The sequence below is a fragment of the Oncorhynchus keta genome, chromosome 12 (genome assembly GCF_023373465.1).
Source record: "Oncorhynchus keta strain PuntledgeMale-10-30-2019 chromosome 12, Oket_V2, whole genome shotgun sequence".
Taxonomy (NCBI): Eukaryota; Metazoa; Chordata; class Actinopteri; order Salmoniformes; family Salmonidae; genus Oncorhynchus; species Oncorhynchus keta.
In genome coordinates, this window is record NC_068432.1 from 23,355,151 (window position 1) to 23,377,634 (window position 22,484).

At 44.2% G+C, this 22,484-nt stretch overlaps 1 protein-coding gene across 6 annotated transcripts in view; it reads left to right on the plus strand.

Annotated features, from left to right (window-relative positions):
- The window catches only part of ncor1 (nuclear receptor corepressor 1), a 110,820-nt gene that overhangs the window by 57,851 nt on the left and 30,485 nt on the right, over positions 1–22,484 (plus strand). For 3 of the 6 annotated variants that reach the window (XM_035782236.2, XM_035782237.2, XM_035782238.2), the window contains exons 15-20: positions 10,771–10,901; positions 12,042–12,352; positions 16,632–16,715; positions 19,649–19,785; positions 20,147–20,237; positions 21,945–22,419. In XM_035782236.2, coding sequence (XP_035638129.1) covers positions 10,771–10,901; positions 12,042–12,352; positions 16,632–16,715; positions 19,649–19,785; positions 20,147–20,237; positions 21,945–22,419 — 1,229 coding nt within the window. Of the gene's footprint in view, positions 1–1,481; positions 1,739–1,966; positions 2,117–10,770; positions 10,902–12,041; positions 12,353–16,631; positions 16,716–19,648; positions 19,786–20,146; positions 20,238–21,944; positions 22,420–22,484 lie in introns of those variants that run through there. The other 3 variants (XM_035782240.2, XM_035782239.2, XM_052457868.1) reach the window with 3 other exon arrangements.

Genomic DNA, 22,484 nt, shown 5'->3' on the forward strand with positions numbered 1-22,484 from the left:
AGTTTACAGATTTTTTTTGCATGTTTCAGTGCACATTTAAAAAAAAATATTTTTGGGCCCTCACCAGTTTGCATCACTGATAACCCTGTTTTTATCTGGAAAATATTTAACAATAAATTATGGTGGGGAGAAACGGGGTATATTCAATGTGAGAAATTGTTGGCGTGGCGCAGTTGTATTGACGGCATCTTAATAGTTATAGTTTGTTACTTCACATTTTATAAGTGACATTGTGGTCCTTTCACTAGTGCGTTTCCTGGTGACCTTCATCAGTCTTTCCTCGCCTGGCAGGGCACCAGCGTACAACTACAGGGTGGAGCCCCGAGTGGAGCCCCTACTTCTGAACCACTGTAGATGAATGCCACCAGTCAAGTGGTTAGAATGTGTGCATGAAGTACTCCTACTTGATCAAATAATAAACCAGTGTGTTTGTGTGTCAAGTCACTGGACATTCCTGCTTTTACTACTTAAGAGCTCATTGAAGTATTGTCTGGCTTCTGTCAACTTCAATAAATAGTTGGAGGAAGCGACTGTCTTACTATATTTCAGTCTATGCAAGCAGCAGCCTCCGCTAACCCTGGATCATCTGAGATATGTATTTTAACAACAACAGAGAAGGCTCTGTTTGTCTGGGAGCCAGGAGGACCGATCACAAGTTTGGCTTTGGGGTCAGTGGAGGCAAGATATGTCCACTGTCTAGCAGCCCTCAGCATAATCATTCCAATAATCACAACTGTTAGCTCCAGCTCTGCCAGAGTACAGAGTCACTATGACCTTCTATGCAAATGCTTTTAGGAAGTAATTTCTTCTGTAATAGGACTTCATAAAACTGCAGTGTGAACTTTGTGTTATAGGGCGGTATGTGTTTAAATGCATCATTGTTTATTGACGGGCTGTCTTCGTGAATAATAATTTGTTAACTTGACTTGCCTGTTTTTAAATAAAGTAAACGTCTACTCATGTATTGCGGTATGCATTTAAACTGCCCATTGACAGTGAAGTGAAAATGCCACGGCCTCATCATTTGGTGGAAAGCAGCTCAGCCTGCCCAGGCCGGATGTTGTGCTGATCCAAACAAGCCGTTGGCTGGAGCTTTTGTAAATTCTCTGAAATTCCCCAGAGAATGTGTGTAGAGTGACTTGCAAGAGGGAGGGAGGGAGGGAGAGGGAGCAATGGAAAAAGACTTAGTAAAATAGCTAGAGAGAGAAAAGGAGAAAGAAGAAAACAAACCTGACAGTCTGCACTGAGGGCTGGCTAGCCAGCTTGTTTAAACTAATTTTTGCTCAACTTTTTTCCCCCTCTCCATTTCCTTTCTTTCCTGGGCGGTGAGCGAGAGAGTCAACCCCCCCAGGAAAAGCAGAGTGGTACGCCCCAGTGATATGACAGGCCCAAAAAACTTGCTATGCTGCTGCGAGTGCCAATCAAAGAGAAGCACTCGGCAGGGATTACCTTGAGTAACCCCCCATAGATTAGAGTGTGCATGTGAGATGGGCGATTTTTCAGGCGGCTTAAACGGCCTGATGACATGCTTTCCTGGAATATGTGCGGCAGTGCCGGGGCCAGGCAGCCCTTCTAAGGAGCTCTGCTTTGGTGCCGCTGTCCTGCTGTATCTGTACCGCTGCAATGGAGGTATCACTACCGCCTCTGGGGGTCCGGCCAAACTCACACCTGCTACGCCTATAGGCTGTGGCTTGATCAATGGCAACAAGGTTTTTATGAACGTCAAATGAGCTTGCAGGTATGCCGCTACTGACTTTGAAGCTAGAACTGTGGTGTATTGTCTCTCTCTGTTTGCTCGACTGATCTCTTTCTCCTCGTGCTCTTTTGCTCTCCTTGCTGCTCTCTTTCAGTTGCTTGGACAGCCATAGTTGCTTGCATTTAAACTTACTTATAACACACGTTTAGTTACAACAGGGAACACTGTGTGGATTTCAGTATAGTTCCTGTTTTTTTCTGTACTGTTGCACAATCACACAGTCTCATGGCTGCAGTGCACGGTGCCTGGTTTTTGCTGCTGTTGTTGTTGATGTACGTTAGGCTAGTTGCTTGTACAAATGTGCCTGCTGCCTGCAAATGGAGTTGGAGAGGAACTTCAGCAGCCCCTTTTAGAGGTTGTGTGAGTCATTTTTTCCCCTTTCTATCATTCATCATGTTCAGGACTGACCCAGTAACCAGCGAAAATGTAGAGCACAGGGACTGCATGCTTTTCCCGTCTTTACTTAACTCTATCTCTAGTGAAGTTCAAGAACATTTCAAAGTGCTAGTGTAACGATTCCTTTTTTATTGAAATCTCATATTTGTTTCATGCTAGACATTGGATGTCGAATGGATCTGTTTTGAAATAGTATTAGCTCATAGTTATTGCGTTAAAAGTAATTGCCAAACAATTGTACATTGGAGAAAAGCATACACAAAGAATATTCACATTACACTTGTATTTCCAAAATGTCTGTGTCTCCACCAAACCTGTCGTGTGTCCCTCTGCTTGGCTCCCTGCATGGCAATGCGGAATGTTGAAATGCCTCCTGACTGGAATGGCTGTTATTTCATGAGGTGCCAGAGGCTGCTGACCTTCTCCTTCAGCCACGTCCTCCAGGGCCAAAGGGTGTGTGTGTGTGTGTGTGTGTGTCATGGAGTCTTAAAGGTGACCTAAACATGAGCTGGAACCAAATCCATGTGCAGTTTAATGGGAATTACTACCCTCATTAAAAGCCACATGGATGCTATTCTCTCATCTACAGCAAGTGGCAGGCTTTTACACTCACCCATACAGACGACAGGAGAAGAAGTGGAGAAATATACATTGCGGACAGTTGAAAATCTTAATTGCCACGTCTGTCTTTACAACTACTCTCAATAATGGGGCGACAGGGTAGCCTAGTGGTTAGAGCATTGGGCTAGTAACCGAAAGGTTGCAAGTTTGTATCCCCCAGCTGTCAAGGTACAAATCTGTCATTCTGCCCTTAAACAAGGCAGTTAGCCCACTGTTCCTAGGCCGTCATTGAAAATATTAATTTGTTCTTAACTGACTTGCCTAGTTAAATAAAGGTTAAACAAAAAAATGCTTCCTTACTATGGCAAGAAGATGTGGGTTCTCTCTCTCTTGTTATTTTCTTAATCGCTTGGCAGCAGTCAAGCAGATCCCATTAGCTTTGGATACCAAAGAGAGCCAAGCCCTGCCCTCAACCTAAATTTTCAGGTGCCTACTTGGAACAGTGAACTGGATCCTGGATCAATGACATGCAGGTTAAGATTGAATGAGCGACTGTTTTTGAGTCAGACCTAGGTTCAAGTACTATTAATTTCAGATACTTTGAGCATTTTCTCTAACCTGCCAGGAGTGCCAGATGGGTGGGTTTTGCAGTTCTGGGACTATTCTATTTGTCCATGAAAACATGCAAGCGCATTAAAGCACTGATAAAGTATTATAAATTCTTTTGAATAGTATTTAAACCCAGGTCTGGAGTGCAGTGAAGTGGAGGACATACATTCTAGTGCATTTGTTGTCTAATTGGATTAGCCTATTGGCTCATAGGATCATAAAAGGTCAAACTAAATTGTAGTTAGGTGGGTTCGATGGCTAGCAGTAGATAGTATTTTCTGTAAAGGTTTTTCTGTTTGCTCTCTTGGCGAAGAAACCAAATCCAACTGAATTCTAGATGGAGAGTTTTCTTAAAGGGTTATTCTGTTTTCTCAGCTCATTTAAGTCAAGGTCATACTGAACTGAATTTAGGTAGATGATTGAATAGCTATCGGTAGACAGTAAGTAGTTGGGTGTTTTTGAACAGTTTATTTTGTTCCTTTTTTGTGGTACTTTTACCCTTTTTTCTCCCCAATTTCGTGGTATCCAATTGGTAGTTAGTCTTGTCCCATTGCTGCAACTCGGTACAGAATCGGGAGAGGCGAAGGTCGAGAGCCATGCGTCCTCCAAAACACGACCCTGCCAAACCGGAGCTTGCTAGAGTGCGAAGGGAGAAGGACATCCCAGTCGGCCAAACACTCCCGTAACCTGGACGACGGTGGGCCTATTTGTGCACCGCCTCATGGGTCTCCCGGTCGCAGCCCGGTATCAATCACGGATCTGTAGTGATTACTCTAGCACTGTGATGCAGTGCCTTAGACGGCTTCGCCACTCAGGAGGCCCCTGTTCTTTTCTTATTACAGTTTGTTGATAAGTGTGTGTGTGTGTCTGTGTGATGCCTCATTTAAAAACTCTAGGGTAGGAAAAGACTTGGGGTTCAGTAATTTCCTAACTCAAACAGCGCTAGTGAATCAGCGAAAAGCGAGCAGGGGGAAAATTTAAAACCAGGTCAGGGGGAAAAAGCTCTGTAAAACCTTGGTGTTTTTTTTTTTTTTTTACATCTGTAGTGTGGAAGGCAGCACTGGAAGCACTTGAGCAGAATGGGGAGATAAAGCAGGAAAGCCATCGTGGTGCGCAGATGGCCTCCAAAACAAACGCAGGACCTCCCTCACCCCACCAGGACTGCCCTAGTGTAGAGGAATAACTTTAATAGAGAACTGAAATGTTTTAAATAGAGTGAAACAGGGAGCTAGCCTATAACCTGAACTTGTCTAATAGCAATAGATTGTTCTTGTTGCAAATGTGTTTTGTTTTACTGAACACAACCCACGTCTACTTGGCCAAGTGGTCTCTTATTCTGTGTTCTGTCTGTAGAGGGAGCCCACCCCCCAATGTCATCTTCATGCAGTCACACTCATCCTTTTTAAATTCTCTCTCTCAATTCAATTTGCTTTATTGGCATGACGTAACAATGTACATATTGCCAAAGCTTACTTTGGATATTTACAATATGAAAATAATAAGAATCAAAATGGTCAACGGGACAACAGTAACAACAGTAACCAAGGGTCAAAATAACCATACATTGAACAATCACAATAAGTATACAGTAGAGGACATGTGCAGGTTGATTGGTCTGTCAGACACTGTCCCCCATCTTTATGGCAGGCAGCAATGTAGTGCGCTGCCATCCCACAGCTCCCTGCGTCTTCCCTCAACAGGACGGGTAGCTTATTCTCATCAGAGAGGTCTCTGAAACTTTGAAAAAGGGTTTCAAATTTGGAGAAATGACACTCTAATCTCTCTCTCTATATATATACACTGCTCAAAAAAATAAAAGGAACACTAAAATAACACATCCTAGATCTGATTGAATGAAATATTCTTAAATACTTATTTTCTTTACATAGTTGAATGTGCTGACAACAAAATCACACAAAAAGTAACAATGGAAATCAAATGTATCAACCCATGGAGGTCTGGATTTGGAGTCACACTCAAAATTAAAGTGGAAAACCACACTACAGGATTATCCAACTTTGATGTAATGTCCTTAAAACAAGTCAAAATGAGGCTCAGTAGTGTGTGTGACCTCCACGTGCCTGTATGACCTCCCTACAACACCTGGGCATGCTCCTGATGAGGTGGTGGATGGTCTCCTGAGGGATCTCCTCCCAGACCTGGACTAAAGCATCCGCCAACTCCTGGACAGTCTGTGGTGCAACATGGCGTTGGTGGATGGAGCGAGACATGATGTCCCAGATGTGCTCAATTGGATTCAGGTCTGGTGAACGGGCGGGCCAGTCCATAGCATCAATGCCTTCCTCTTGCAGGAACTGCTGACACACTCCAGCCACATGAGGTCTAGCATTGTCTTGCATTAGGAGGAACCCAGGGCCAACCGCACCAGCATCTGGTCTCACAAGGGGTCTGAGGATCTCATCTCTGTACCTAATGGCAGTCAGGCTACCTCTGGCAAGCACATGGAGGGCTGTGCGGCCCCCCAAAGAAATGCCACCCCTCACCATGACTGACCCACTGCCAAACCGGTCATGCTGGAGGATGTTGCAGGCAGCAGAACGTTCTCCACGGCGTCTCCAGACTGTCACGTCTGTCACATGTGCTCAGTGTGAACCTGCTTTGCCAAACGTCCTGCACGGTGTTGGGCTGTAAGCACAACCCCCACCTGTGGACGTCGGGCCCTCATACCACCCTCATGGAGTCTGTTTCTGACCGTTTGAGCAGACACATGCACATTTGTGGCCTGCTGGAGTTCATTTTGCAGGGCTCTGGCAGTGCTCCTCCTTGCACAAAGGCGGAGGTAGCGGTTCTGCTGCTGGGTTGTTGCCCTCCTACGGCCTCCTCCACGTCTCCTGATGTACTGGCCTATCTCCTGGTAGCGCCTCCATGCTCTGGACACTACGCTGACAGACACAGCAAACAATCTTGCCACAGCTCGCATTGATGTATCATCCTGGATGAGCTGCACTACCTGAGCCACTTGTGTGGGTTGTAGACTCCGTCTCATGATATCACTAGAGTGAAAGCATTGAAAAGTGACCAAAACATCAGCCAGGAAGCATAGGAACTGAGAAGTGGTCTGTGGTTACCACCTGCAGAACCACTCCTTTATTGGGGGTGTCTTGCTAATTGCCTATAATTTCCACCTGTTGTCTATTCCATTTGCACAACAGCATGTGAAATGTATTGTCAATCAGTGTTGCTTCCTAAGTGGACAGTTTGATTTCACAGAAGTGTGATTGACTTGGAGTTACATTGTGTTGTTTAAGTGTTCCAGCAGTGTATATTTAAAAAAAAATATATATATATATCAGGAAATGAAGCTCTGTTTCTGCTGTTGTGCAGTGGTTACACAGCCTTTCCTCTACAAGGAGACCTTTTCCTGTGTTCTACCCTTCTCAATGGCAAGGCTCTCACTCTCTCTCTGTCTCTCACTCTCTCTCTGTCTCTCACTCTCTCTCAGTAACTCTCTCTCTCTCTCTCTCTCTCTCTCCCTCTCACTCTCTGACTCACTCTCTCTCACTCTGACTTTCTCTATCCAACACTCTCTCTGGCTCGGACTCTCTCTCTCTGGCTCGGACTCTCTCGCTTTCACTCTCGCTCTGTCTCGCTCTGACTCGCTCGCTCGCTCGCTCGCTCTGACTCTCTCTCCCGCTCACTCTGACTCTCTGATACGCTCTGATTCATTCCCTCTGCTCACCATTGGGTTTTTGACCTTCGTTAGCCCCATCTGGTACCAGCATGGGATGTTTGGTTTGGCATAGCCAGACTTGTTCCAGAACAGCACTTTCGTGCATCAGGCAGAGGGGGAGGGAGGGAGTTGCTGGTATCCCTTGCCAGCAATGATGATAAAGAATGTTGCTCTATTCTCACTCACTCTGCTGGACTTGTCTGACCCAGATCTGCATCTGACCCAGGAGTTTTGTTATCTAGTATCTACTGCTGTTAGTGAATGCATCAAAAAGGATTACCACTAAATGTGTATGCTTATGTGTTTTGAACATTCACTATGTGGAAAATGTTTTTAAAAAAATGTTAAAATTTTTATTTCACCTTTATTTAACCAGGTAGGCTAGTTGAGAACAAGTTCTCATTTGCAACTGCGACCTGGCCAAGATAAAGCATAGCAGTGTGAACAGACAACACAGAGTTACACATGGAGTAAACAATTAACAAGTCAATAACACAGTAGAAAAAAAAGGGGAGTCTATATACAATGTGTGCAAAAGGCATGAGGAGGTAGGCAAATAATTACAATATTGCAGATTAACACTGGAGTGATAAATGATCAGATGGTCATGTACAGGTAGAGAGAGATATTGGTGTGCAGAAAAGTAAATAAATAAAAACGGTATGGGGATGAGGTAGGTGAAAATGGGTGGGCTATTTACCAATAGACTATGTACAGCTGCAGCGATCGGTTAGCTGCTCAGATAGATGTTTAGACACACCTACTCATTCAAGGGGTCTTTATTTTTACTATTTTCTACATTGTAGAATAATAATGAAGACATCAAAACTATGAAATAACAGATATAGAATCATGTAGTAACCAAAAAAAGTGTTAAACAAATCAAAATATGTTATTTGATATTCTTCAAAGTAGCCACCCTTTGCCTTGATGACAGCTTTGCACACTCTTGGCATTCTCTCTCTCTCTAACTACATATACAGTTGAAGTCGGTAGTTTACATACACTTAGGTTGGAGTCGATAACTAGTTTTTCAACCACTCCACACATTTTTTTTTAACAAACTATAGTTTTGGCAAGTCAGTTTGGACATCTACTTTGTACATGACCCAAGTAATTTTTCCAACAATTGTTTATAGACAGATTATTTAACTGATAATTCACTGTATCACAATTCCAGTGGGTCAGAAGTTTACATACACTAAAATGACTGTGCCTTTTAAACTGCTTGGAAAATTCCCCAAAAAGATGTCATGGCTTTAGAAGCTTCTGATAGCCTAATTGACACAATTTGAGTCAATTGGAGGTGTACCTGTGGATGTATTTCATGGCCTACCTTCAAACACAGTGCCTCTTTGCTTGACATCATGGGAAAATCAAAAGAATTCTGGTTCATCAATCTGAAATCTGGGTCATCATTGGGAGCAATTTCCAAACACCTGAAGGTACCACGTTCATCTGTACAAACAATAGTACTCAAGTATAAACACCATAGGACCACGCAGTCGCCCTACCGCTCGGGAAGGAGATGCATTCGGTCTCCTAGAGATTAATGTACTTTGGTGCGAAAAGTGCAAATCAATCCCAGAACAACCGCAAAGGAGTATCTATATCCACAGTAAAACGAGTCCTATATCGACATAATCTGAAAGGCCGCTCAGCAAGGAAGAAGCCACTGCTCCAAAACCGCCATAAAAAAGCCAGACTATGGTTTGCAACTGCACATGGGGATAAAGATCGTACTTTTCGGAGAAATGTCCTCTGGTCTGATGAAACAAAAATAGAACTGTTTGGTCATAATGACCTTTGTTATGTTTGGAGGAAAATGAGGGATACTTGCAAGCCGAAGAACACCATCCCAACTGTGAAGCACGGCGGTGGCGGCATCATGTTGTGGGGTTGCTTTTCTGCAGGAGGGACTGGTGCACTTCACAAAATAGATGGCATCATGAGAGAGTATAATGATGTGGATATATTGAATCAACACCTCAAGACATCAGTTAAAGCAGTTAAAGCTTGGTTGCAAATGGGTATTCCATATGGACAATGACCCCAAGCATACTTCCAAAGTTGTGGCATAATGGCTTAAGGACAACAAAGTCAAGGTATTGGAGTGGCCATCAGAAAGCCCTGACCTTAATCCTATAGAAAATGTGTGGGCAGAACTGAAAAAGCATTAGGAGGCCTACAAACCTGACTCCCGCACTGTCAGGAGGAATGGGCCACAATTCACCCAACTTATTGTAGGAAGCTTGTGGAAGGCTACCCTGAACGTTTGACCCAAGGTAAACAATTTAAAGGCAATGCTACCAAATACTAGTTGAGTGTATGTAATCTTCTGACCCACTGGGAATGTGATAAAATAAATAAAAGTGGGGGGGTATAGTATTTGGTATAGTATTTATAAATACAACATTTAAGATCCTTCTCATTGGTGCATCAGCATTTTTGACTTTTGTAGCCAAAAGTTATATTGTGTCTGCAAAAGAAGTGTGGTTTGTACAGTATCTGCATTCATACTGTAGGCTAACGTGATTACTAGTTATCATGGGAAATCGTAATGACTTATATGATTGAGTACATGAACTCGGCTTTCGCTTAGTCGGGTCGTGTTATGGGTTCAGGGCCAGGACACCCTCTCACTCACCCAATCTATTTCGCTGTAATTTTCTTAATTTAGTCATGTGAGGCTTTTGATTTTCTACACAGGCTGACTTCAGGCTGAACAATGGCCTGGATTGTATTTATGATGTTTGTATGTGTATCATGATCCTGTGGACACCCTCTCCATGTGAAGATCATCAAAGGAGGTCATAGACTTAATCTTATCTACACTGGGTGCATGACCAGGCTGTTAAACTCCACTTTCCCTCTGTCTGGTTCCCTTTCTTCTCTTATCTGGTTAGCTACCTTTGAGGAAATTGGACTGCCCTGATGCCGGGGGAATAACCCTAGGGAAGTTAGTTATCACATTATGACATTGTACTGTTGTTCACTTAGTGGGGCAGTCAGTCTGCTCTCTTTTTAGTCTGAAGAATTAAGCCGCAGACCACTCCTGCTTCTTTCACAGTGAACCTTTTAGCGTCTTTCACAGTGAACCTTTTAGCGTCTTTCACAGTGAACTTTTAGCATCAGTGGTAGGCTGGGCAGTTGCTGCAACAGTAAATGTAGGTGAATGGACAGATGGACTTAACTACTATTTGATTTGTAGCGTCCCTTGGCTGGAGAGTGCATTAATAGGCCATGACATGGTATATCATGTCTAGGTCACTCTAAGACTTTTGTTGTGATTTTATAGGACAGTCAGTGTATTGCTTTGATATTTTGTTGACACTGCCAGTGCCTGTTATTTGTCTTCTGAATCCTTCCTTTCCTACAAGGTATTATTCTAGCACTCCATTATTGTGTTGTTGTTGCCTTAAAAGGGATGTGGGTCATGGCGTGCTGTTTTAGCCCCACTCAGTCAGTCACTAAATAGGAATTCAAACACGGGCAGAGTTTTTTTCAAAACTAGACGTGAATTACCTATGGGCTGCCTTGAGGTTTTGTTGTAAACTTTCTGGCCCAGATTGAACTTCGAGGTGTTATACGTCATCATGATGACTTTGCATAGACTAGAGTGCTCTCTGTGACATCATGAGAGTTGAGCAGAGTTATCATATAGGGAGATCCTCTCGAGTTGGCAGGTATATATTTACCAAGTGAAAATACATTTAGCTAAAATGTGTATATCCTTTTGATATTTTTTTTCTTATAGCAAATAACACGACCCTCACAAGAAGACAAGTCAGACGACAAAATCGAAGAGGAGAAATCGGAGAAGTCGGAGAAAAAAGAGGACGAGCAGAATAAGGAAGAGGAAGAGAAAGATGAAAAGGAGGACTCCAGGTGAATTTTGAATAGCTGTGTGTGTGTGTGTGTGTGTGTATACACTTGCTCATAGGTTCCCCACAGGTACTGCTGTTAGAGTCCTAGCTAGAGTCAGCCTCGGGCCTGACCCCCCTCTGACACTTCGAGGGAGAATCTGTACCTCCCAGTAAATTGTAGCTTTCAGTTGAGGCAACAGGAATTCTGGAGCCTTGTTGCAGGGATCATCATCCCTCTTAGATGTAATGTACATCAGACCAGAGCGGGACGGAGCCAGAGATGGAGACACTGAGAGAGAGCGAGAGGGAGCGAACCACTGTCCTTCTCTGGCATGATGGCCAGGCTGAGCATAACACCCACCGACGGACTGCTTTCAATGTTCCGCCTATCCTGCAGTTTGAAAAACCATAAAACCAAGGCAGAAAGGCAGAATGGTATTTGAAATGCTCCCTCAAGGCTTAAATGGAAATCAGACCTTGTCGACTGACTCTGCTCTTCTAGGAAGGAAGGTACTCCTCCCTCTGACCTGGCCTGTGTTTACTTCTTGCTTACGAGCACTCTCTGGCCCTTTCTCAATTCGTCTTTCCTTGATTACTTGTGTCATGCTTTCCCTCAGAATTTCTCCAATGAATTTTGAAATGGATAAAGGCTGAAAGGAAAGGCGAATTGAGAAAGAGCTGACTCTGAGAGGGGAGGAGAGCGTGGCGGCCATCTTGGCCCCATAACACTTAGCCATTAGCCAGATGACTTCCTGCCTGTTTACCCAGCTGGATCCGTGGGCAGCAGTTAGTCATGACTCGTGTCCTTGCCAACCACCAAATGAGAGGCAGCCTCGTTGCAAGTGCCTGTAAAACAAACCTGCTAATGAAAATGGACTTTTAAATCCAGTTGATGGGGACTCTGCAAATGGCTTTTTCCTAAGCATTCATCTGTCCAAAACAATAGGCTTGTACAGTTTCTGAAAATGTCCATTGGATAGGAGTTGAGTAGAATATAAAACAAATGAATGTCAAAATGTGCCTAATAATGTACAACAGTACTGTCATTCATGCTTTTAACCTGCAGAATTCCCTTGACCCACAGTTTTAATGACGTGTTATTGATGCTATGCTACCAGCCATGCTATGGTGAGGTAAAACCTTTTGGCCCCATCTCATTCAGGGACATCGGCAAAGACAAAGACAAGTGTGACGGTGGGGAAGACGAGGACGGTAAGGAGCAGAGCACGCCACGCGGCAGAAAGACCGCCAACAGCCAGGGCCGGCGCAAGGGAAGGATCACCACGCGCTCCATGGCCAATGAGGCTGCCTCTGTGGCGACCGAGGAGCCACTACCGCCGGCCTCCGCCCCTGAGCCTGTCCTGCCTGCAGAGTCTCCTCAGCCCCTCAAAGCTGAGCCTACTACACAGAAGGCTGTTAGAGAGCCCACCAAAACTGCACCAGGTGGAGCTCCCATGGACCCTAACAGAGGAGGTAAGCACCTCAAGACATTCTACCCATTTTTTTTACCATCCCCTAATTCTATATATTTTTTTACAAAGGTGCATCTCAAACAGCTAAAGGAGGAAGAAACGTTTACATTTACCAGGGTGGTTTACTAGTTTTCTGGTTATGTGGTATTTGCGGCAAAGGGACTGAGTAGATAATACAATTCTACTTGTGTCCACTCGAGGTATTGAACTTCGGCTATGGAGGTATGAACAAGTGTGTGTGTGGCACTTGGCGTCTCCAACAGGTCGATCGCCAGCTACAAGTAGCTCGCAGGCCTCCTATGCGTAGCTCGCCAAACAATTCTGAAAGTATGACAGTGCAACTGTCATTAACAAATCTCACAAGTTACCAAGGGGGCCGAGGGGGCGGCGGTGGGGGGGCGGCGCACACGGTAGAATGCACAAGGTGTACATTTCTAAATGGATAGTGCATCATCAGTTCTTCTTGTCATGTTTGTTGCATACGTTAGAGAGCTATTTCTAACTTGTCAGAAATGTCCAGAACAACGAGCTCATGTCAGCTAAAAAAAATGTTTTGTCGTTTTTTTTTGCCCATAGATATTGTCATTTTTTTCGTCACTCAAATATCACATCAATACATATTAGACATGGTACAACATATAGAATTGCAAGAATTTGCTTTAAACATGATAAATTCTCTCCACCAACGAAGTGTGTGAACAGTTCGTCATGAACAGTGCTTGTGCCTATAGAAATAGACGTGGGGGTGCGCAAAATGTTCCCCAATGCTGGAAGACGGGCCTGAGTGAAAACGTTTGGGAACCCCTGTGCTAAATGACTAAAATGTAAATGTCATGGCACTGAGCTTCAAGAAAAACACCACCACCCTTTACACACACACCTGATAGGATATGCACTTTCTTGCCTGTCTAAAACTGGGGTCTGTTCAGATATACATTTTATTGTTTAGAACTACTAAGGTGGTCTGGTTGAATAAGGAATCAGCTCTATTCATTACATTTCTATCTGCAATTTCATCTCGCTGAATTACATACCAGGTTCAGGTTGTTGTTGTTATTGTTGTTTTTGCTCCTCAACACCAATGCCTCCGATCTCTCGCTTGTGTAACCTATCCAGGGGGCTCAGTCTGAGTCGAGCCTATACCCTAGCCATCATCACCATGACAATAAAGTGTGGCGTCTAGGATGGACCCGTTGACATGGCTCCTCTCAGCTGTACCTCAGCCTAGTCCTTGTCCTGCTCTGAAAGCTTCTTATGATGTATGTGTGCTGAATGTCAGACAGTCTGTTTTAGCCTCCCACTCTGTATTTATAAGTCTATATCTGTGTCTGAAATGGCACCCTTATTCTCTACAGTGCACTACTTTTGACCAGAGCCCTATGGGCCCTTATTCCCTATGTCGTGTTCTACTATTGACCAGAGCCCCATGGGCCCTTATTCCCTATGTCGTGTTCTACTATTGACCAGAGCCCCATGGGCCCTTATTCCCTATGTCGTGTTCTACTATTGACCAGAGCCCTATGGGCCCTTATTCCCTATGTCATGTTCTACTATTGACCAGAGCCCTATGGGCCCTTATTCCCTATGTCATGTTCTACTATTGACCAGAGCCCTATGGGCCCTTATTCCCTATGCCATGTTCTACTATTGACCAGAGCCCCATGGGCCCTTATTCCCTATGTAATGTTCTACTATTGACCAGAGCCCTATGGGCCCTTATTCCCTATGTCATGTTCTACTATTGACCAGAGCCCCATGGGCCCTTATTCCCTATGTCGTGTTCTACTATTGACCAGAGCCCCATGGGCCCTTATTCCCTATGTCGTGTTCTACTATTGACCAGAGCCCTATGGGCTGGATCAAAAGCAGATCATTATATATGGGCGGCCATTTCGGTCTCGCCATATCTCTTCAAAGAGCAGGGCAAGATTAATGACCTGACCACCTCCCTGGATCTTAACAGGCATGTTGGGGGATCGGGGGAATGCGTTTCGATTAGGCGAACATGTGAGTTGAGTGTGCCATGAAACAGAAGTAGTAATTCAGCTATCCTTCGTTGAGTAGATTTAACAGACTATGTATGGCCCTAGACCGTTGGCTAGCAGCCGTCTAGGCATGGATCTCCTCTAGAGAAAAAAAACTCCTATAAATGTCAGCAACAGTGCCTTCAGAAAGTATTCACACCCCTTAACTTTTTCAAAGTTTTGTTTTTACAAAGTGGGATTAAAATGGATTTAATTGTCATTCTTTTGTCAACAATCTACACAAAATACTCAAATGTCAAAGTGGAAGAGAAATTCTAGCATTTGTAAAGCATTTATGAAAAAGAAAACACTATCTTGATTAGATATGTGTCAATCCCCTGAGCCAATACATGTTACAATCACCTTTGGCAAAAAGGTGCTGTGAGCTGTGAGTCTGTCTAGGTAAGTCTTTAAGCTCTTTCCACACCTGGATTGTGCAACATTTGCCCATTTATTATTTTCAAAATGATTTTCAATTGGTAGTTGACCATTGCTAGACAACCATTTTGCCATAGATTTTCTAGTAGATTGTAACTGTAACTTGGCCACTCAGGAACATTCACAGTCTTCTCGGTTAGCAACTCCAGTGAAGATTTGGCCTTGTATTTTTTCCTGCTGAAAGGTGAATTCCGGTGTAAAGTGTCTGGTGTAAAGCAGACTGAACCAGGTTTTCCTCTAGGATTTTGCCCATGCTTAGCGCAATTCAGTTTTTTCTGAAAGATTCCCCAGCCCTTAACGATTACAAGCATGCCCATTACACGATGCAGCCGCCACTATGCTTGAACATTATGGAGAGTGGTACCCAGTAATGTGTTGTAACGTTTGGGGCAAATCCAAAACACTTTGTATTCAGGACTAAAAGGCCACATTTTTTTTGCTGTATTACTTTAGTGCCGTATTGCAAACAGGATGCATGTTTAGGAATATTTGTTCTGTCCAGAATTCCTTTTTTTCACCCTGTCAATTAGGTTAGTATTGTGGAGTAACTACAATGTTGTTGATCCATCCTCAGAGTTTAATGGCTGTGATAGGAGAAAACTAACTGTTTTAATGTCACCGTTGGCCTCGTGATATCCCTGAGCGGTTTCCTTCCTCTCCGGCAACTGAGTTAGGAAGGACGCCTGTATCTTTGTAGCGACTGGGTGTATTGATTGATACACCATCCAAAGTGTAATTAAACATTTCACCATTCTCAAAGGGATATTCATAGTCTGCTTTTGAATTTTTACCCTTCTATCAAATAGATGCCCTTTGCGAGGAATTGGAAAACCTCCCTGGCCTTTGGTTGAATCTGTGTTTGAAATTCACTGCTCGACTGAGGGACCTTAAAGAATTGTATGTGTGGGGTACAGAGACGAGGTAGTCATTCAGAAATCATGTTAAACACTTATTGCACACAGTGAGTCCACTTTTTTAGGCTTGCCATGACAAAGGGGATGAATACTTATTGACTCAAGACATTTCAGCTTTTCATTTTTTAATTAATTTGTAAAAATGTGTAAAAACATAATTCTACTTTGACATTATGGGGTATTGTATGTAGGCCAGTGACGCAAAATCTCAATTTAATCAACTTTAAATGCAAGCTGTAACGCAACAAACACAACAGAATGTGGAAAAAGTTTACGCAATCTCTATGGGTCCCATGGAGTAGTGGGCCAGGGTTCACTCTCCCTCTCAGCCCCAGCTTCCATCAGCCCATCCTCCCTTATTCAGTGTGTTGTTCTGTGAATTTGGCTGTGGGTGAAGGGGAGGTAGGGGTCAGTGTGGACAGGCTGATACTGAGGGAGATGTGTGTTTGTGGTTAATAGATAAGTGGCAGTGTAGCAGTGAGAGGAGTGGTTACTTAGTCAGTCTGTCTGTCTCTGTTGTCGGGATGTTCTCTCCGTCTGTCTGTTTGTCTTTGTCCAAGGCCGTTTCCCAAAGAGGTTGGAGGGTGGGAGGTGCGTCTCTCTACTTCTCCACTGTCTGGAGCCAGATCAGCTGACACGGGGCCCTCCCCTTGTGAGGGAAAGAGGGAGGGACAGGAGGAGGGGTCGTTCTAGTTGTGAGGGAGATCGCGAAAGAGCAAGAGAACACGAGAAAGGGAGAGGGAAAGAGAGAGTGTGAGGTGCAGGCCTCAGCAGCGAGCCTCTGAATGTAAACAGATTATTTGATTAGCAGCAGTGAGCAGGAGACTGCTGAGAAGTGGACCGAGCTACACTGTACTATCTCTGGGCTAATATGGAGCTTTCTGTTCTCTCTCTGTGACTTTAGCACTAGGAACTGCTGCCGCCGCGAACATTGAAACCGGTGAGACTTCTCGCTGGACCGAGGAGGAGATGGAGGTTGCCAAAAAAGGTAGCGTTTCGTTTTTATTTCTTAATTTACCGTTTTTCTCCTTCCCTCGCACTCGTTCACTCTCAACCCTCTCTCTCGTTTGATCTCTCTCCTTTGATCTCTCTCTTATATATATATAATTTGCTCCCATACAAGCTCTCACTCTCAGACACTCCCCTGGCTGGTGGAGACTTTAAGGGGGAAGCAGGACGGAGTGGTTTGAGCAAGGATATTTTTTCTGATATCTAACTGCAGTGCCTCTGCTCTGTGACAGAGCGTGACAGTTTGGGCTTCTTCTAAAGATCATATTATTCACAAAAACACAGTCAGGCTTCTGGATCAGGACTTATTTTGAAGTTGCTCTACATTGAAGCCCTTTTTTATCTAAAACAACTCTTTTTGAGATTTGAGTGCTTCATTTCATGTAGTTACTGAATGTGGACGCACCACAGCGTTTCAGCTTTTGCCAGTTGCGTCACACACTCGTCCATGCGTGATTGACCCATAACCCCAACCCCCATCGGCAATAGCTACCTCCCAGCCAGGCCAGTACTCTAGCTTTCTCAGTGTAGTCTGTGGTGGAGAGAGAGAGACTTAAGTCTTCTGTATTCTTCGGTTCTGCTGGCGCTTAGCCGAATGAGTATGCTCACATACTCCCTTAACCCCCTACAGTTGATTTCCGTGGCCCCAAAGACATCTAATGAGCATTTTAAAAAATGCATAAAAATCCATACATTTTAAGCTAGAGAGATTTTTTTTTTGCATCGGATGCATCTCAATCCACTGCATCTGTCGATGTCGCACTTCCGCATCTGCGGATGAAAGGTGGCAGAGCTGGAGCAGTGTTTGTCAGACCATGAGACATCCCAAAAATGGTTCTTCTCACTAAATCGTCTGAACGGTTTGGCCTACAAATATGGATGGATGTGAGACTCATGATAGTGTTCTCCATTTTGCTCTATAACCTCAACAAGCGCCTTCTGAAGCCGGTACTGCTAATCTGCCATCTTCTGTCTGTAGTGTCCAAACAGTTTGGCCCACACAGTAATATGACGCCCCTGTGGAAAGGTGAAAGGACGCCCACAAGCCTCTTCTGAAGGTCCCCCGGTACCAGTTTTAAAAAATGAATGGAGGAATAATAATGGAGATGGTTTAGTGCCAAAAATAAGGGGTTAAATACATGTATTAAAAAAAACATTTAAAAATAATTTAAAATCTCTGATCTTTCTTATATCGCTCAGATACAGGACAGGCACTTCTGTTGTTCCATGTGTTTGTCAAATTCAATGTTTCATCAAATAAGAATTTTTCTATACTTCAAGGGGTCTTAAAATTCAATCAAATCGCTTAAATGATCCTTGGTGACCTTCTTAAAATAATTCCATATGCTAGCTTAGGTTAAAAGACCTTCGCTTGAAGAACTTAAACGGCAATAGTAGCCTTCTTCAGACACTAGCCAATATACACTTCCTCAACATAGTCTGAATTAATCTAGGATGACTCAAGAAATATGTCGTTAATTTTGTCATTTTTTTTGCCAAGGAGCTGTTAGTCGAGCAATTTTACATCTAAGATGTTTGGGGAAGTATTTCTCAAGTTATTTAAATTTTTTTGCATGAAAACGATTAGTCTCTCGTTCAATGACAAACACTTCACTGAATAATCCGTACTGTTGACTAATCACCGAAGGGTTGTAGACTTTGGCTACCGAACTTAGGCTTGCCTTGAGAAAAGATTTTGTGCGCATAAACAGCCAGAAAAACCCTTGCCAAAGATGAAAAGGAACAAAAACGTCTCAAAATGTTGTCATAGTATATGCACAAACTGTTCCGGATGGGAAGCATGGGACCGAGGGGGAGCTCTTAAAAGCTGACGTATATTTGTTAGGAGCACTTTTATTAATTGGGCTGCCTGACTGAGACATGGTGTACATGACGTCTTTAGATTCTGGCACGGTGTTCTGATTCTTTTTTTTTTTTCATTTTCAGCTTCGTATATGTTGAGTTTACTGCTGGATGGGTCATAGAGGGGCCTTCCCCCTCTTATTCTTAACTTTTTTTCCCGCTACATCTTCATGTCCAAACCCTGTAACAGCTTACATGTGAGGAGGGGGTTGGCTGATTTGGTCTTGGTGTTGTACTGCTGTTGTGGTGGTAGGCCACTTGATGAGTACTAGGGATCAATCAAACTGCAACAAGTCACATTTGTGAACAACACAACTTAAGTTTTTTGAAAGACACTTTCTACGATGACTACTGTAAAACTAAGTAAGGGATGTGAACAGGTGTTTTAGGGTGGATGGATGATGCCAATGTTGCATACATGTATTATACAGTATATTTTCTCAATGGGCTAGTGTAGTTTTTTTTTTTTATTCCTGAGGGGACTGTGAGGAACTATTACTAAATATCAAACCAGATCATGAGACTGTTTTACAGTCAAAGAGCCTGAAGTACTCCTCACCCGATACTTCGACATGGAAGTCTCTATAGAAGTGACTCCAAACATTTCAATAAATGTTCTGTCAAGAGTGTCCTCGGTCTCCTCATTCACTTAGATGGTATTGTAATTTGCCTTTGTCCTCTACTGGGCTCCAGTCTGAGGTGATTTGTCAAAGTGCCCGTGTCCTTTAGCTCAACGGTGCAGTGGCGAAGGAAGGAGGGAGGGAGGGAGGAGAGACACCCGAATGTCAAAGGTAATCCGCTGTCGGTCTTCCAGTCTGAAAGCGCAGTCTGTCTGTCTGTCTTAAACAGTTTATTAAAACTTCATCATGGCAGCAAGGATCATTGGGGTGACTGTACAACTGGGCGTGTGAACAAGAGAGATCAGTAGTTAATGGTTTTACCAGGTGAGGCGGTGTCACTCAGTAGTAGGTTAATGTTCAATGATTAGGCTAAATCTGGGTCAGTTATAGGTTCAGAACCCAACCCAGTCTCTTTTCTCTCCTCTGCCAGGCCTTGTGGAGCATGGGCGTAACTGGCCAGCCATTGCCAAGATGGTGGGCACCAAGAGCGAGGCTCAGTGCAAGAACTTCTACTTCAACTACAAGAGACGGCACAACCTGGACAACCTGCTCCAGCAACACAAGCAGGTATGGCAATACTCAACACAATTAAATATCAGGGTTGTTTTAAAACTATTTGCAATGGCAAGCAAAAATAAGCATGTCTTGTTGTCAGGACAAGTCCAGGGAATCCCTCCCCTTTTCTGTAAATTTTCTTCAGTTTAGTGCCTAATGAATACACCCGTGTTCAGGTACAATATGAAGTGGTTTGGTTTCTGTAATCTCTATATCAGAACATGTATGTCTGTCACCATCTTTAATCAAAAAATGTATGTCTGTCACTATCTTTAATCTATAAATGTTAAACTATGTTTAATTAATTTTCTGTATTACAAACTAACTGTGAAGTGAATGTACTCTCTTGTATAACGCTTGTGTGTTTCTTCAGGACATCCGGCGGGCGCGGGGTGATCGGGACCCGTCTCAGAGCGAGAGCATGGCCTCAGCTGACGACGATGAAAACCCAGAGGATAGTGACGGTCAGTCAGAGAGATGACACACACACATTGTCACACACACACACACACACACACACACCAGAATAACATACACAACAGAGTCACTCACACCATCCTTCTCTGTGTATCCAAACTCACAAACACGTGAATCCTCGCATTCAGACTCTGATACACTGTCTGCACGGCACAAATATACACACAATCATAGCTAAGAATTAGTTTTGATTTACATTTGATCTGAGCCAATGTTCAATTCAGTAGTGAATGTGAATGAGAGAAAGAGCAAGGGAAAAAGAGATGGAGTTAGAGAAGTGTCTCTCTATAGAAGAGTGTAGAGATCTGTAAGAGTGAGTCCACTTCAGGAACAGCCTCTTGAACTTTCTGTCTTGTGAGAATTACGTTTTAAGTTAATGGCAAAGGAGCCCCAGTATTTTCTCGCTACTGTCTGTAGTTTTAATGAGAGAGAAAAAGGGATCAAAAGGAGGAGGGAGAAAAGCGAGACATAAAAGATGTGAACTAATTCTGACTGCTGGGCCTGGGTTATGTAACTGTTCTTTGGCTTTAAAGAGTCAAGAAAGTGTGTTGCTCCACTCTTTTGATCTGCAGGGCCTCCCACTCTCGCTTCATATCCCCTCTCCCCGCACCCCATCTCTCCACAACTCTCTGCTCTCTTTCCAACACCCTTTCTCACTTTCTCCCTCTCCTCTGCCTCTCTTCACTTCCTCTCTCTCTCTCTCCACGCCAATCTCTCACTCACTCTCTCCACTCCTAAAGGTCTTAAAGTGCCCTTGTATCGGCTGCCGTAACAGGGCAGAAAGAGCCTGTTTTGAATATTCACATTTCTTGTCCTGACAATTATGGTGATAGTTTTAATGAGTGCGAGTCCAGATTAACTGGTGGGACCTTTCTATTTCATCCTGGCTGTAAATGTGCTCATGACTTCCATTGTTTAGGAGAGCCTTCTCTCCCCGGGTTTATCACAGACCTATCACCCACTGACTGTAGCTCTTAGCCATCTCTCTCTCGCCCCTCTTTCTGCTCCCTTCTTTCCCTAACCCTCATCCTCTCCCTCTTTCTCTCGTTTGGAGTGGAGCCCATAACCCTCCAGGTTTTGTCTGTGATAAAGCAAAGTGGTTTAATTAAGCTTAGCCCCTCACCTGACAGGGAGGTAGGAGAGGCTTTCCCTATCCTTGCAGTCTCTCTCTCTGCCCCTCCGGGGGATGACCAACTACGCAACATGCTCCAAGGCAGGTGGTGTAGGGCTGGGGTGGGCAGGTGGTGGAGGTGGAGGAAGGGTTGCTTGTTGGCTGGTTGGTTGGTGTGTGTGTGGGGGTGTTGCTATCTGTTATGTTTAGTCGTGTCACTGAGGCACTGGATGTCATAATGCTTGGGTCATGTCAGTTTGAGAGATTGCCTTATCTGGTTCCAGTCTACCAGATAGTTGTAAAGTTCTGTCTACGCTACAGGAGGTCACTATATTATGTGTTGTTGTTCCTGAAGCTCTCATTGTCTCCCAAGGAAACCCAAACTGTCCTCAAGGCCTTGGTTAGTTGGTGTAACTGCCTGCAAATTGGAGAGTGTTACTTGGTTGGGCATAGCCAGGAATGCTGGGGGAAGGGGACTGAAGCTTTGTCTTTTGTCACCTGACACCGGTGTCAGAGATTTATCTTGGCATTGACACATGTAAAAAAATAAATACAAAAAAACATATTTTTTTTATTCATACAGGTGGAGAGAACAGCTCAGACACAGAGAGTGCCCCTTCCCCGTCCCAGGCAGACCCCTCCAAGGTCGTAGGAGAGTCCCAGAGGGGAGACATTGCTGGAGGGTCAGAGAGCCAGCGGTCTGATCAGGACCAGGCCAGCGATAGAAAGGGCCAGGATCCGTCCTACGGGGAGCTGAGGGTCAAGCTGGAGAAGAGCCCGGAGGGAGAGGCCAGAGACCCTGACTCTCAGGAGGATCAGGACAGGGAGAGGGCCCGGGCGGCCTATGAGGACCAGGTGCACCCCAAGTGTGAGCCCCAGGAGGTGGACATGAAGCCAGGGTGTACTGAGGTACAGGTGAAGGTGGAGCCTGACTCGGCGAAGGAGAAAGGGGACAATGGGGAGAGAGAGGAGCAGAGAGAGAGGCACCACTCAGACAATGATTCCAGTGCCACCTGCAGTGCAGATGAGGATGTGGACGCTGAGCCCGAGAGACAGAGGTGGGTCAGGGTGGTCATCATGGGGATTAAGGACTCTTGTTTCAGACTTTAAAAACAAAGCTATT